A 14,661-nucleotide genomic window follows, 5' to 3' on the forward strand; every position below is an offset into this window, starting at 1 on the left:
GAAGCCCTCCCATTTACCCCCAAGCACCAAGAATACAAAGCATTGCTGCCCCAGACAGAGGCTAATAGCTACAGATGGACCTCTGCTTCCCCCTTGAAGCTGCCTATGCTTGTAGCTGCCTGGCACCGTTTCTTGTGGCAGTGAATTCCCCGTGTTAATTGCTCGTTGGGTGTAGAAGTACTCCCCTCTGACATGTGATATCTGAAGATGTGATGGCCCTGGTGCAAGTACTGGGGTTTCATGATCTGCCCAGTAACTGTGCCATGCTTCCGATTACACTCCTCTCACCTTTAATGGCCCCAGAAACGTTTTTATGGGACGACCTTCAGCACCACCAGAGGGAACACAACTATTATTTCCTAACGCATGCTGCTCCGTAAGTCAGCAGCTCCAGGACTTCTGGATGCTAAGAGGTGCCCCCGAAACCTTTTGAGTAGAAACCACCATGGATTCCAGTCTGTGTATGCTGCCATCACCTAGTCAACCCCCCCAAAAGGGCTCATAGAAAGAAGGCAGAGAGAGAGATCTCACTTGTGCTACTCTCTTGCCGTCATCCTCACCAATGAGTGATAAACATCCAGTCAGCCATCAGGAAGCCATGAGGTCTTTCCCCCAACAGAAAGCAGCTCTTCCACTTCAGTGGGCCAAAGGCCCCATCTTCCCATCAGTGAACTCAACATTTTACAACAGGGGTGTCAAAACTCATTTGCTATGAGAACCGGATCTTGACCTTGTCAGCCAGGTCACGTGTGTCCTAAAATGTAAAATAAAGGACATACACAAACACACACTCAGCCTAATCCATCTCACTGGCTTGGTGAGCTTCGGCCAACAGAAGGAAGAGAGGCTTGGCTCAGTAGCTCTGCTGTGCAATTGAGAGCCTGGCAAAGCTAGCTCTCCTTCCCCCACTTCCTCCCCAAGGGAGGACCTTTGCTCTGCAGCTCCTGTGTGATTGAGCAAGCTTGAAAAAGAAAGCAGCGATGCAGAAGGAAGCAAGAGAGAGAGGGCAAAGGAAGCAGATGACAGTGAGTTACTCGCAGGCCTGACAGGAGCCCTCCTGGGGCCTGATGCAGCCCCTGGGCCGTATGTTTGACACCCCTGTTTTAAAGTGCCAGAAAACTCCCCAAAAGGAGAACAAAGCCATAAGAAACATATTCTGAGCTCCAAAATGGGGTAGTTTTTTCCCTAAAAAGAACACTTAAAACCCCCAACAGGGGTCACCCATGGGCAGAGAGAGTTTTAAATGAAACATTCACCCAGCCTAAGCAGGTCAGGGGGTAGCTGTGTCACCCTTCAGCAACCAGCCCTGAAAAGCTGGTGCAAAGATTTGCAAAGAGAGAGAAAAGGGGTGGGCAGCATATGCTGGTGTCCAACTTCTGCCACAGAGTAGTCCAGAGTAGCATTTCCCAACAGGAGGGTCCCCACCACAAATGGGTCACAATATACTGGCCACAGGCTGTTAATAAATCTAAATGGGTCACGTGACCCCTGTGGAAGTAGGTCTGAAGTATTTGCAGTTTTATTGCTGTGTGCATGCTCTCCCTCCCCAAGGGGGATGCCATACCAAAGAGTTTGAAAACTGCTGGTTCAGACTGCAAAGGTTGCCATTGAATAGAAAGAGCAGATCAGAAGGATGCCAAAATCAATGGCAAACAGGGTATATTTGAAGCCGCCTGGAGGGGAGGGGGTTTGAGGGAGAGCCCCCAAATTTGCAGGGGACTCTCCCCTACAACCCCCCCAAGAGCAGATCAGAAGGATGCCAACACTTGAGCAACATCGATGCACCAAGTGAAACGTTTATTTTGGCAGGTTTTAATTCTTTTATACAAAATATTTTACAATTTAAAAACATTTCCCCCCCCCCCAAACGACAAAAAAAAATCATATACATATATTTATAAGAGCCAATTACACAAGAGGGGCAATCATATGCACAGAGAAACCCCGACCCACCTCCCCTCTTTACAAGAACAAAATGGCCAAAGGATCATTAATTAGGGGGGTACCTTCAGCTACCTCTGAACTACATTTTCACAGATCTCAGGGGGGAGGCTGCAGGGGGAACCGGGCAGGGAGCAAGCACCAATAATGGGGCGTTTACCCTGTTCTCAGCTACTGACACGGATCAGTCATTTACAACCACTCAGCTGGTGCGGTGCAGCAGCGCTGGAGAGATCCCCCCATCCCCCCCAAAACTGCTGCTTAGCTAAGCCCCCCCTTTGCCCGTGTCCCACACTACTTTTCTGCAACTTAAGGCTAATCAGACCGGCCTCAGAGGTAAGAACTACCAAGACCGCAGTAACGTGGAGGTGTTCCAATTACAAGGAACACGTCAACTACCTACCTATCGGAAAGAACTTTCAGCAGCTGCTTAAAAATCAGCAAAAACCACAAGAGACCACGCAAGAGGGGCTTGTTAGGAGTTAAACTAAAGAGCAGAGGGCAGGTGGCTTTCCTAAGGCCTCCTTCCTGTTGTTTATAGGGGGGGGGGGGAGAATCACACACAGGTTTAGAAAGCCAGTTACATGGAGGAAGAGAACTGTATGCAAAGGGGTGGGTGGCAGTTCCCCTTTGACTTGACAGAGCAGCCGAAAGGATTATTAGCCAGAAACACATGTGATTCACCGCTGCATCAATAACCCTAAACCAAAGTTGGGAGGTACGATCATGTTCTATGCAAGGCATCTAATTGCAATGGAAGGATTATAAGCCTAACAGGCAGCCACAGGGATCAGGTAGGAGGGGTGCAGAAATGGAACGCCTGAGGGAAGAAAACAGAACAGGCTTGGGAGAGCGGTCTTGGGTGCAGAGCAGGCCGGGCATGGGCTGAGAGGCCTACCTCCACCTGGAAGCCTCTGCACTCAGTTTGCACCTTCCCTACCTGGCTGCAGAGTAGTGAAGCCAGTCTGTCCCCTCCAAGGACAGCTTCCGTTGCTGCAAGCATGAATGACGGTTTCTAATTTTAGTCCGCCTGCTTAACAGCATCAAATGTCGGTCTGCACATTCCGCATACAAATCAGAACCTTTTCAAGAGCTAGGGATGTTCCAGGATCTCTACTGGCTTGGGTAAGTGCTCTGCTCGCTCACTGTGATGCGACCTCTCTCCCCACCCCAAATTGGGCTCTTTGAAACAGGCCTGATACCTACTCGTGGGGCTCTCCTTCACATGCTAGAAGAGCTCAGCGTAAGACAGCAATCAGGATTTCTCTCTCCCCAAGAGACCCATGATCACTGCTCATTACAAAGACACCCTTAAAACTGTACCTGAATTGACTGTATCCAGGGCTGGAATTCTAGCAGGAGCTGCTTTGCATATTAGGCCACACACCGTTGATGTAGCCAATCCTCCAAGAGCTTACAAAAAAGAGCCTTGTAAGCTCTTGGAGGATTGGCTACATTAGGGGCGTGCGGCCTAATATGCAAAGCAGCTCCTGCTAGAATTCCACCCCTGACTGTATCAATGCTCTCCTAAACACAAATACCGCCTAAGCTGAATCGCATAGGCTTTAAAACGGCAGCTAATCATTTTGGAGGGGGGGGGGGGGGATCTTTTGTTTTAAGAAGTTCTTGTTTGTATGTGGGATATGTAAAGGGGGGGGGACACTTTTCAAATTACTGGGCCTGATACCTTCCACTGCATAAATATTCCTAAATCCTGTATTATTCCTACATTTAAAAAGAGTATCTGCATACAAATGCTGGTCAAATATTTGGCAGCGTGATGTGTTTCAGCACCTGCGTTTGTGGTATTGCTCCTGCCCTGGGTTCCTCTTTTTTTTTTAAGTTACTAACAAGGATAATTAAGACATCGTAGTCAATGCTCTGAACTTCAACAATGCTCTGGTTAACTCACAGCTGGCTCCTCTCACTCCCCTCTCTTCACTGTCACCGAGAGGATGCTATGGCCGGCGCTTCCTGAAACACTTGTAATTGCTTTGTGTCGTACCTGTAAGGTTAGCAGCGCTCCGGAAGACGGAAGCCCAAAATTCCACTTCATGATTCATCTCTCGGGAAAAGTGAGAAACGCCCAGGGCACCACCACCACACCCACATGACCGGGACCAGGGCATTTTAGCACAGAGACCCAGACGGCTACCCTTCTGCCAAGGGGCCCCACTCCACCCCAACCTGGAGGCCGCTGCAAGCACAGGGCTTTTAAGGGAGCAGCTTTGCCATTCTAAAAAGCATGGGCTTTTTTTTTGTAGCAGGAACTCCTTTGCGTATTAGGCCATGCCGCCCTAATATAGCCAATCCTCCAAGAGCTTACAGGGCTCTTAGTACAGGGCCTACTGTAAGCTCCAGGAGGATTGGCTACATCAGGGGCGTGGCCTAATATGCAAAGGAACTCCTGCTAGAATTCCATCCCTGGGCCACGCCCCCCCCCGATGTAGCCAATCCTCCAAGAGCTTACAGGGCTCTTAGTACAGGGCCTACTGTGAGCTCCAGAAGGACTGGCTACATCAAGGGTGTGTGGCCTAATATGCAAAGGAGTTCCTGCTACAACAAAAAGCCCTCCTAAAAAGGGTGTCCCGGGAGCCGACGATCCGTAACAGAATGCTTTCCCGATCGGCGGGATTTACTCCCCTTGTAAAGTGCAAACTTGGGAGCTGCTCAAGACCCATCAGCGGCTTCCGTGGGACACAACCAAGGTGAGAGGAAGTGAGCCTCTCCGGTGGGGTCCCACACAAAACAAGGGGAAGTTTGCCTTGTGCGGAAATAAGACGCTGAGTGCGAACGTCGCAAGCAGTGGGGGTGGGAAAGGCTGCCTGACCGTGTATGTGTGCGTGTGACCCGAGAGGCGGGGAGAGGAAGATCAGCACGGGTAAGGGCTCATCCTGCACTCGCAAGGGAGCCCGTCCCAGAGTCATTGCTGGAGGCCAAAAGCCTGCAGCAAGGTCGGGAGGTCTCGGGCGTCCGCCGCCGCATACAGATCACTCTGGCCCAGCATGGAGAGGGCCATGCGGAGGGTGCTCCAGATGTTGTCGGACATGGCGCCCTGCTGCCCTCGCGGTCCTCGGCTCTTCTGCTGCATGTGCAAGGCCTCGAGGAAGTGTTCCACAGCTTCTCTGCGGAGACAGCAAAGAAGAAGAAGAAGGTATTGGATGTATATCCTGCCCTATAATCCGAATCTCAGAGTCTCAGAGCAGTCACAGTCTCCATTGCCTCCCCTCCCTGTGAAAACAGACACCCTGTGAGGTGGGTGGGGCTGAGAGAGCTCTCCCAGAAGCTGTCCTTTCAAAGACTAGTCCTACAAGAGCTATGGCTGACCCAAGGCCATTCCAGAAGCTGCAAAGTGGAGGAGTGGGGAATCAAATCCGGTTCTCTCAGATAAGAGTCTGTGCACTTAACCACAACACCAAACTGGCTCTCCAAAGGAAGGCGATTGGTGGTGGAGGCGAGGTCCAGAGACAGAGCAAAGAAGTGAGCAGCAACTCACAAAAGCTCATCGCCTCTCACAAATGTTGCTAGTCTTTAAGATGCTACTGGACTCTGCCACTTTTCTAGTGCCCCAAAGTTTGACACAGATAAGTGAAGGTAACACTCCCAAGCCTTCCAGCCTCACTCAGCACCAAGCCTTTTTTTTTTCTTGGTAGAAAAAGCCCAACAGGAGCTCATTAGCGTATTAGGCCACACCCCCTGACACCACCATTGTTTCGCATAGCGCTTTTTTGGTACAAAAAGTCCAGCAGGAACTCATTTGCATATTAGGCCATACCCCCTGACCAATGTTCCCTCTAAGCTGCAGAGTCTTGTGAGCAAAAATGCTACTTTGTGAGCTGCTGGCATGAAAGCGGTGAGCTCCTGCATACATTAGTGTGCTCTGGGGCCATCCTTCCTGAGCTCAGACAAAAATGTGTGAGCTGGAGGCTAAAAATCTGTGAGCTAGCTCACGCTAATTCAGCTAATTCAGAGGGAACACTGCCCCTGATGCCAAGGCAGCCGGTGCCCTTGGTGCCCTCTGTTGTCCTCCAGGCCTCTACAACTCAAGACACACCTGTAGCTGCAGAACTGTTTGTAGCTAACATACTCAATAACCAAAAGCAATACTGTACATAAAATCCAAAATATTACAGACAAATTAATGTACACTACAGTTCTGTATGCTCAAAGAGACTGGTACCCTACAGAAATTATAACAAATTTTCTTCAAAGAACGTAAGGAAGGAGTGTGGTATTTCCAAACCACGCTATTAGTCACAACTCCTTAAACGTTCAATTTTAGTCCACAATTTTTTCTTTCTTTCTTCACCATACAGATCTCCCTTCTTTCTCTGATGTGAATACTAGCTTATTCTAAACATGTTTCCCAGATGCTTTCTCAAAGGACAGATCTGACTGGCTTTTGTTCCAGGCAGACTTTCTGTAACAGTTTGTATAATATCTATACAGTACGGTCTTTCTGAACATACAGAACTGCAGTGTACATTCATTTGCCTGTAATGAGGAGCCCTGTGGAGCAGTATGGTAAAGCTGCAAGTACCGCAGCCCGAGCTCTCTACTCACGACCTGAGTCTGATCCCGGTGGAAGCTGCGTTCAGGTAGCCAGCTCAAGGTTGATTCAGCCTTCCATCCTTCCGAGGTCGGTAAAATGAGTCCCCAGCTTGCTGGGTGGAAAAGTGTAGATGACTGGGGAAGGCAATGGCAAACCACCCCGTAAAAAGTCTGCTGTGAAAACACCATGATGTGACGCCACCCCAGAGTCGAAAACAACTGGTGCTTGCACAGGGGACTACCGTTTTTTTTTTTTTAAATAAGGTAATATTTTGGATTTTATTTACAATATTGGTTCACAGTTCTTTTGATTTATTTATTATTTTATTTTATTTAGATCCCGCCCTCCCCACCGAAGGCAGGCTCAGGGCGGCTCACAGGTTGGGGTCAGATAAAAACATCGATAAAACATAGGAGATAAAAACATCGATAAAGCATAGGCGCATAAAACAATTATAAAACATCAATTATAAAGCAACATATTGGTAGACGCTAGTGCATTAATTCATGAAACAGTTAACTTTGATGGTAGCAGTATAACTGAATGATCAGTATTAGGTGTCCCAAAGGGACCCCAGATCGCCATAGCGTGGTAGGAAGTCCAGAGTGGTGTTAAATTTCCGGTTTATGGGTCTAATCCATTGCTGTAGAACAGGGGTGGCCAACGGTGGTTCTCCAGATGTTTTTTTGCCTACAACTCTCATCAGCCGCAGCAAGCGTGGCCGACGGCTGGGGCTGATGGGAGTTGTAGGCAAAACACATCTGGAGAGCTACCGTTGGCCACCCCTGCCGAAGAAGTTGCCATTATGGGAAAGTAAGGTGGAAGAGTGCAGTTTTTACAGGCCCTGTGGAACTGTGGGAGCTCTCGCAGGGCCCTAACGTCCTCCAGCTTATTGTTACTGTGTAGCTCATCTTTGTGTTGCTGTTGGGCTAATGTGCTGGCAACAGGGGCTGCTGCAATGGCTCGCCACACTTTCACCAAAGAAGCCATGAAGCCAGAGCAGAGAGCACAGGGAGTGGGGGATGCTCCTGAGCAGCGTGGAGCTTCAGGAGCAAGAGAGGATCCGGAGAGGATACACATTGACCACCAAACAAGGTCCTTAGACATTCATACACATGTAGGTTAGCAGCTATGACCAGCGGAGACTAATCTGGAGAACTGGGTTTCATTCCCCACTCCTCCCCATGAAGCCAGCTGGCGGGGCCGGTGCTAGGCTTTCCGGCACCCTAGGCGAATCACTTAATTTACTGATTTTTTTTAATTTTAATTTTTTTTTAAAAATGTGATAAGTTATTTTTAAAAAGTGAGAAGAAGGGCTTGTCAGCCATGCCAGGAAAGAGGATGACAGGACAGGATGAGGTGGGGGACCAAGTCGCACTCTGGAGAGAGGGGGATGGCATGGCTTTGTTGAGGGCAGCTTGGTGATGGGAGAGGACAAGGGGACAGTGGTCAGGAGCCCGAGTCATGCATTGGGAGGCGGTGCACAGCGGTGCCCCCTAGGCCAGGGGGCGCCCTAGGCAACTGCCTACTTCACCTACTCCCAAGGGTGACCTTGGGTCAGTCACAGATCTCTCAGCCCCACGTACCTCACAGAGTGTCTGCTGTTGGGAAAGGAAGGGTAGGCGATTGTAAGCCACTCCGAGACTCCTTCGGATAGGGAAGAGTGGGGTAAAGAAAACCAACTCCCTCCCAGCCATTCTTCAACTCATTTCTCAGGCCTATGTGGGCTCAAAGGGGGCTGCCTTTAGCTCGATCCATCCCCGACCCCCAAAACTTCCAAATGGAACTCTGCAGGTCAGTGGGCGCCAGCATTCTGACAGAGCAGCGGCTGAGCAAATCCCTCTCCTGTGGTGTGGGGCGACTCCTCCAACCACCAACACAAGCGGGGCCAACCCAAAAAAGAACTGGCGGGGGTGGTTCCACCACAGCACACACTTTGCGAGAAGGGGACCAAACGCTCGGAGAGGGGAGCGGCCGCCTAGCTCACCTCTCACCGACTCCCCCTCACCTGTGAGCGCCGAGGTTGATACAGCTGATGCCCAGGTTGTACCGAGAGCGAATGTAGCCTGGCTGTAGCTCCAAGGCCCGCCTGTAAGCCGCAACAGCTTCCTCGCTCCGGTTCCCATTGGCCAAAGTGGCACCCAGCTTGTTCCACAGGAGGTAATCCTAGAGGGGGGGGAGGGAAAAAGCCAAGGCCAGATTTTACAAAGTGATTTGTTCCAGTGCGACTTCCTGCCCCACGCTACAGGCCCTGAACATAGGAAGTTGCCTTCTATGAAGACAGATTGCTGGTTTACCAAGCTCAGTATCAACTCTCCTCTTGTGGGTCTCAGATGAACATAAGAACATAAGAGAAGCCATGTTGGATCAGGCCAGTGGTCCCTCCAGTCCAGCACTGTGTCACAAAGTGGCCAAAAAACCCCAGGTGCCATCAGGAGGTCCATCAGTGTGGCCAGGACACTAGAAGCCCTCCCACTGTAGCCCCTCCAAGCACCAAGAATACAGAGCATCACTGCCCCAGACATAAGGACATAAGAGAAGCCATGTTGGATCAGGCCAATGGCCCATCCAGTCCAACACTCTGTGTCATACAGTGGCCCAAAAAACCAGGTGCCATCAAGAGGTCCATCAGTGGGGCCAGGACACTAGAAGATGTGAAGGTCTTTCACATCTCCTGCTACCCAATTCTGTTAATCAGTGATGGCAGAGATTGAACCTGGGACCTTCCGCATGCAAAGCAGATGCTCTTCCACTGAGCCACAGCCCCGCCTCTGAACCACACAGTCCCTTAGACTTTTGCTCCATTTCTCCTTTTTTAAACAAAGCACACTAGAAGTGGAAGAGCATATTGCTGCCAACAGTAGAACCTGTTCAATTCTCTTTCCCATTTTGAGCACACAATGTGGTTTAAGGCAAAATGCTCTCCCTCTCTGCTCTTCCTCAAGGCATGGGAGCTATAATACCAACCTCCTTACAGGTTTATCATAAAAAAATGACTGAAATATATAAAAGTCACCCTCAAAAAGCATTACATAAAACATCTGTAGGGTCAGGTTTTGGGGTCTACAGATCACCGAGCTGTGTTGATCTTATGTCTGGGCTGTACCACTTCAGCCTGTTAAACTGTTGCTTTAAATAAACCAGTCCTGGGTTTGTTTAAAGTGGAAAAAGCAAGGATTATAGAAGTGAAAAAGTTTTTTTGTGGGGGGATGTATTTTATGAGCATGAGTGTGAGTGTGTGTGTTAATACTCCCTCTAAACTGTGGAGTCTTGTGAGCAAAAATTCTACTTTGTGACTTACTGGCATAAAGCTGTGAGCTACTGATAAATTAGTTTGCTCAGGTTCATTTTTCCTGAGCTAAGACAAAAAGGTGTGAGCCGGAGGCTAGAAAACTGAGCTAGCTCACACTAGCTTAGAGGGAATATGGGTGTGTGCACCTAGAAATCATGGCAAAATCTGATGAGTGACCCCTACTGGGGGTCTGAAGGATATTCAGAGGTGGCTGAATAGAGCCTGCCCCCACCTCCCACCTCTGGTATTTCAAGGAGGTCTCCCATCCAAGTACTTGCCAAAGTCAGATGCCGAGATCTGATGAGATCAGGCTTGCCTGGACTATCCAGGTCAGGGCAGAACTGAAAGTTCTGAACACACCTAAGTGAGCAATACCATATACTGAGTAGGCTCAAACTCAGAGAAATAGGAGAAGCAGAAAGTGTCCTGGCATAGTTAGCACTGAGATATAATGCCCAGCAAGGTCTTGCTCCTCTTTACATGCAAGCAATTTTTCCTCACAGAACCATTAAAAGTGCATCAACGCTGCAGAACAAAAAGGCCCACACCAGAAGATGGCCGTTTTCCTGCCAACTGCCTTTCTCACTGCTTCACAGACCACTTTCTCTGGAATTCCTTCTTCCAAAGAAAATGCTCTGTCTCAAGAAACACACTCTCTCTTGGAGTTCATCCTCTTTTTCTTGCTCTGTGGCCATACAACCTTTCACCCAGACTAGGCATTCCCTCTCACTACAGGGCACTGTTACCAGAATGGGATCCAGTGCTGAAGAAAAGGGCACAAATATTCTTATATTTTTAAACGGCTTACTCACATACAAGTCACAGCTTTATCTTCCTCTTCCTCTAACAAGTTCAAAACAGTGTACGCCGTTCTCTCCTCAAGCCATTTTATCCTCACAACAACTCTGAGAAGCTGACAGTCTATAACTGGCCCAAACCTCAGGGAAAAGTGAGGATTTGACCTAGCCTAGAATACAAACCACTGCACCACTCTGGCTTTTGAAGAGAAAAACTAGCCTTTTGCTTGACACGCTAATTTTCTCTGAGGGGGGATTTTGGCGGTTAGTCTAAAGGAACATTCAGTCACACAAGGGCACCTGGCATTGAAGTGGTAAAGGCCTAGGCACAGTAAGACCATGTCTGAGAGAACTAGCCAAACTTCACAGACCTTGCCTCCTCCCCCACTTCTTTCCCATCCAGCCTGCTCCTCCCCCCTTACATTTGGGCGGGCACTCAGGGCAGCGGTGAAGCAATCCACGGCCTTCTCGTACTCGCCACTCAGGTTGAAGAGAACCCCCAGACCACACTGCACATCCGGGTCCACAGTGGCGGTGTTGCTTCTCACAGCAGCCAAGAACAGCTCCTTCACTTCGACAAAGAGTGAACTGGGGGTGGAAAGAACAAAGAAGAAGAGTTACATTTATGCCTCACCCTTCACTCGGAGTATCAGATGTCCTTCCCCTCCCCAGACCAGACACCCTGTGAGGTAGGTGGGGCTGAGAGAACTCTGACAGAAACTGTTCTTGAGTGGAACAGGTCTGAGAGAAATGTGACTGTCCCAAGGTCACCCAGCTGACTGCATGTGGAGGACTGGAGAATCAAACCCAGTTCTCCAGATTAAAGTCCGCTGCTCTTAACCATTACACCAAACTGGCTCTCCAGTGCCTAGAGCACTGCCCCCACACATATGTATTTCACCACTGCCAAACCAAACCTAGGAAATTCCTGGAGATTTGGCAGGTAATGCTTGGGGAGGGTGGAGGAAGAGGGAGAGAAGGAGGAAGAAGAAGAAGAAGATGATGATGATATAGGATTTATATCCTGCCCTCCACTCCAAATCTTAGAGTGGCTCACAATCTCCTTTATCTTCCTCTTCCACAACGGACACCCTGTGAGGTGGGTGGGGCTGAGAGGACTCTCACGACAGCTGCCCTTTCAAGGACAACCTCTGCCAGAGCAATGGCTAACTCAAGGTCATTCCAGCAGGTGCAAGTGGGGAATCAAACCCAGTTCTCCCAGATAAGAGTCCACACACTTAACCACTACACCAAACTGGCTCTACTGGAGACCAGGAGGAGCTAGGAAGTCATTCTAGGACTTCCATTTCTCATAGACTCTATGGTATACCACAGAGTCCACCTTCCAAATTTGCCTCCAGAACTGCAGCCTGGATATCAGTTGTAATTTGAGAGAACTCCAGACCTCGTTCTAAAGCTGACAAGCCTAACTGCCACTCCCTTGGTTTTCCCCAGACTTACTCTGTTAAGAGGGAACCCAGGATACGTCTGGAAGACCCGAGGCCCGGGCTAGGGCTGTCTTCTGTAGGCTCCTTCCCCAGCAGGTGAGCATACTCTGGTTTGTGGCGCAGCCAGTCACGGAGAGTTTCACAGGCTTGCTTCTGTAGTGACTCGTTGGTGAAGCTGACGGCCAGAGCCATGAGTGCCGTGAGGTTTTTAGGGCTCAGCTCTAGACACCTACAAGGCAGACAGAGACACTGAGGGAAAGGGTTGGCACATAAGCACAAGAGTAATCTTTTCTGAGACGAGCACTTTATCTGTGAGAGTCTGTAGGTCACAGGGAAGTTTTTCCAAACTCTCCCTCCTCTTCCCGTTAGAAATTAAAAAGCAAACGAGCAAAAGAAACACCACTTTTCCCAGATGGTAGATCTGCAGTAAACCTGCCAGCTTTAGGGAGTTGTGTATCACAGATAAGGATGAAAATGTCCGGCAGGGAAAGATTTAAAAATTGGGGGGAAGAAGCTTTTCCCTTCTTTTGTTGTCTGATGACTTTTCCACCCCAATTTTTCCAGGGGGTGAAAACTGAGAAATTTTGGAGAACGCTGAAGGAAAAAACCCTCATAAGACTTTTTTTTTGCTTTTGAAATGAGTGGAATATTTTTCAAGACAGGGTTTTGTTCACTCAGAATGAGCAGCATGAAAAATTTTAGGCAACACAACCTACGGTATTAGACACCAATAAACACCATTGAAGACATGTGCAATGGATATATTTATAATTTTGACAACAGTAAATATGCTGTAGTATGTCTGGTTACTATGAAAGATAATTAAAGAACTGTGTTTTTAATGTTATAAAGTGTCACCTGATATCCAAATATGCTGGTAGCCCTACCTGTTGTGAAATGTATGAGACTCCTTCTGTCCAAATAATATACTCCCTTCTATAACGTTAATGTTCCATTCAGTTGGCAAAAATTATATGTGCCCAGCTGTGCAGAGTAGCAATTTACAGCTCCCTCTTCAATATTAGGTGCATTTGCAGTTTTGCTGGTAGAAAACCATGGCATTTATACTTTTACATTCCATAAATATGTCAACTGGAACAATTTCATATGCTATGGTTATATCAGATATGTATTTTGGGTCACGAAAAACATCACGATGTTTAATGGGTCTGCTAAGAAAGCACGTATTATATATGTAACCAGGGCTTTTTTTGTAGCAGGAACTCCTTTGCATAATAGGCCACACACCCCTGATGTAGCCAATCCCCCTGGAGTTTACAGTAGGCCCTGTACTAAGAGCCCTGTAAGTTCTCGGAGGATTGGCTACATCAAGAGTGTGTGGCCTAATATTTAAAGGAGTTCTTGCCACCCAAAAAGTCCTTTATGTACCCCTTTTTGCCTTAAAAGGGTGAGGTTAGCTGTCACAGCATTGCAAATGCCCCATTCATAACCTGAACAATGGCTACTTCACACACAGCCTGCATTTTAAAGGCAGGAGAAAGAAGGAACATTGAATTGGAAGTTTTGAACCAAGAAGTGTAATTAAATAAGCTATACTGAGACGTCACAGAGTCAGGGAGAAAGGAAGCACCGCTGGCCTCAAACAATCCAGGGAATTGTGCATTTTCAATGAGGGCTCCCTTCTTTACTTCTCCTCACAGGCTCAAAAGCAAACACACCGACAGTGTGAGGGAGGAAAGGCCTGTTTCAGAAAATGGCCGCTCTTCCGTTTTTCTCACTGCTCCACAGACTACCTTTTCTAGAATTTCTTTTCCTCAGGGGGAAAAAAACACACCTCATCTCTCACCGACTTCTTTTCTTGTCCTGTTGCCAAGCAACCTGTTATCCAGCTGGCACAGAAATCATCTCCCTCTACAGGGCACTGTTCCCAAAGCAGGACCCAGTGTACAGAAAAAAATTGGGTCACGGATCCTCTTTTAATTTATTTCAAAGGTTTATGCATATATAGAAGGAAGTGTGTCAGCGGATGAATGTAAGCAAACCCCGCGTGCTTTCCCTGCGTGCTGCCAAACTGGAGGCACGTTCTTCCCCTGAGGACTCTCACCACTATCATTTTCATCTCTTTGAAGCTCCCCCCCCCACTTTGGGGTTAACAATAGACTGGAATCTCCATGGGACAAGCAGCTGCCCTGTTATCATCACTCAATAACAAGCCTCCCCCAACCTTTTTTGAGCCTGAGGGGACATTTGGAATTCAACATAAGGCATTGGGTGCAACCACAACATGGCTGCCAGGAAAGGCAGAGCCACACACAAAAAGTCCAGGTCAGGGAATGAAAGGAGAAGGCTTTTTTTTTTTTGTAGCAGGAACTCCTTTGCATATTAGGCCACACACCCCTGATGTAGCCATCAGGGTTCTTAGTACAAGGCCTCCTGTATGCTCCAGGAAGATTGCATATTAGGCCACACCCCTGATGTAGCCAAAGGAGTTCCTGATGTAGCCAAAGGAGTTCCAGCTACAGGAAAAAGTCCTAGAGAGGAGTAATTTTTAAAAATACACAGGGAAAGGGCAGTGAGAAAGAGAATAAAGCCAACACTGTAGTAATAGTTTGCACAGCCGATCAGATCTTCAGTGGCCAATCAGAAGCCTGCTGGACAGGTGCCCCACCA

General features: G+C 48.4%; 1 protein-coding gene across 3 annotated transcripts in view; it reads right to left on the reverse strand.

Moving 5' to 3' along the window:
- Positions 1–1,778: 1,778 nt before the first annotated feature.
- The window catches only part of PEX5 (peroxisomal biogenesis factor 5), a 30,100-nt gene continuing 17,217 nt past the window's right edge, over positions 1,779–14,661 (reverse strand). For all 3 annotated transcript variants that reach the window (XM_060236884.1, XM_060236883.1, XM_060236882.1), the window contains 4 exons: positions 12,044–12,259; positions 11,005–11,170; positions 8,502–8,659; positions 1,779–5,066 (listed from right to left, as the gene is read on the reverse strand). In XM_060236884.1, the coding sequence (XP_060092867.1) occupies positions 4,865–5,066; positions 8,502–8,659; positions 11,005–11,170; positions 12,044–12,259 (742 nt within the window). In that variant the 3' untranslated portion in view covers positions 1,779–4,864. The remainder of the gene's footprint in view (positions 5,067–8,501; positions 8,660–11,004; positions 11,171–12,043; positions 12,260–14,661) is intronic.

The sequence above is a fragment of the Heteronotia binoei genome, chromosome 4 (genome assembly GCF_032191835.1).
Source record: "Heteronotia binoei isolate CCM8104 ecotype False Entrance Well chromosome 4, APGP_CSIRO_Hbin_v1, whole genome shotgun sequence".
Lineage (NCBI taxonomy): Eukaryota > Metazoa > Chordata > Lepidosauria > Squamata > Gekkonidae > Heteronotia > Heteronotia binoei.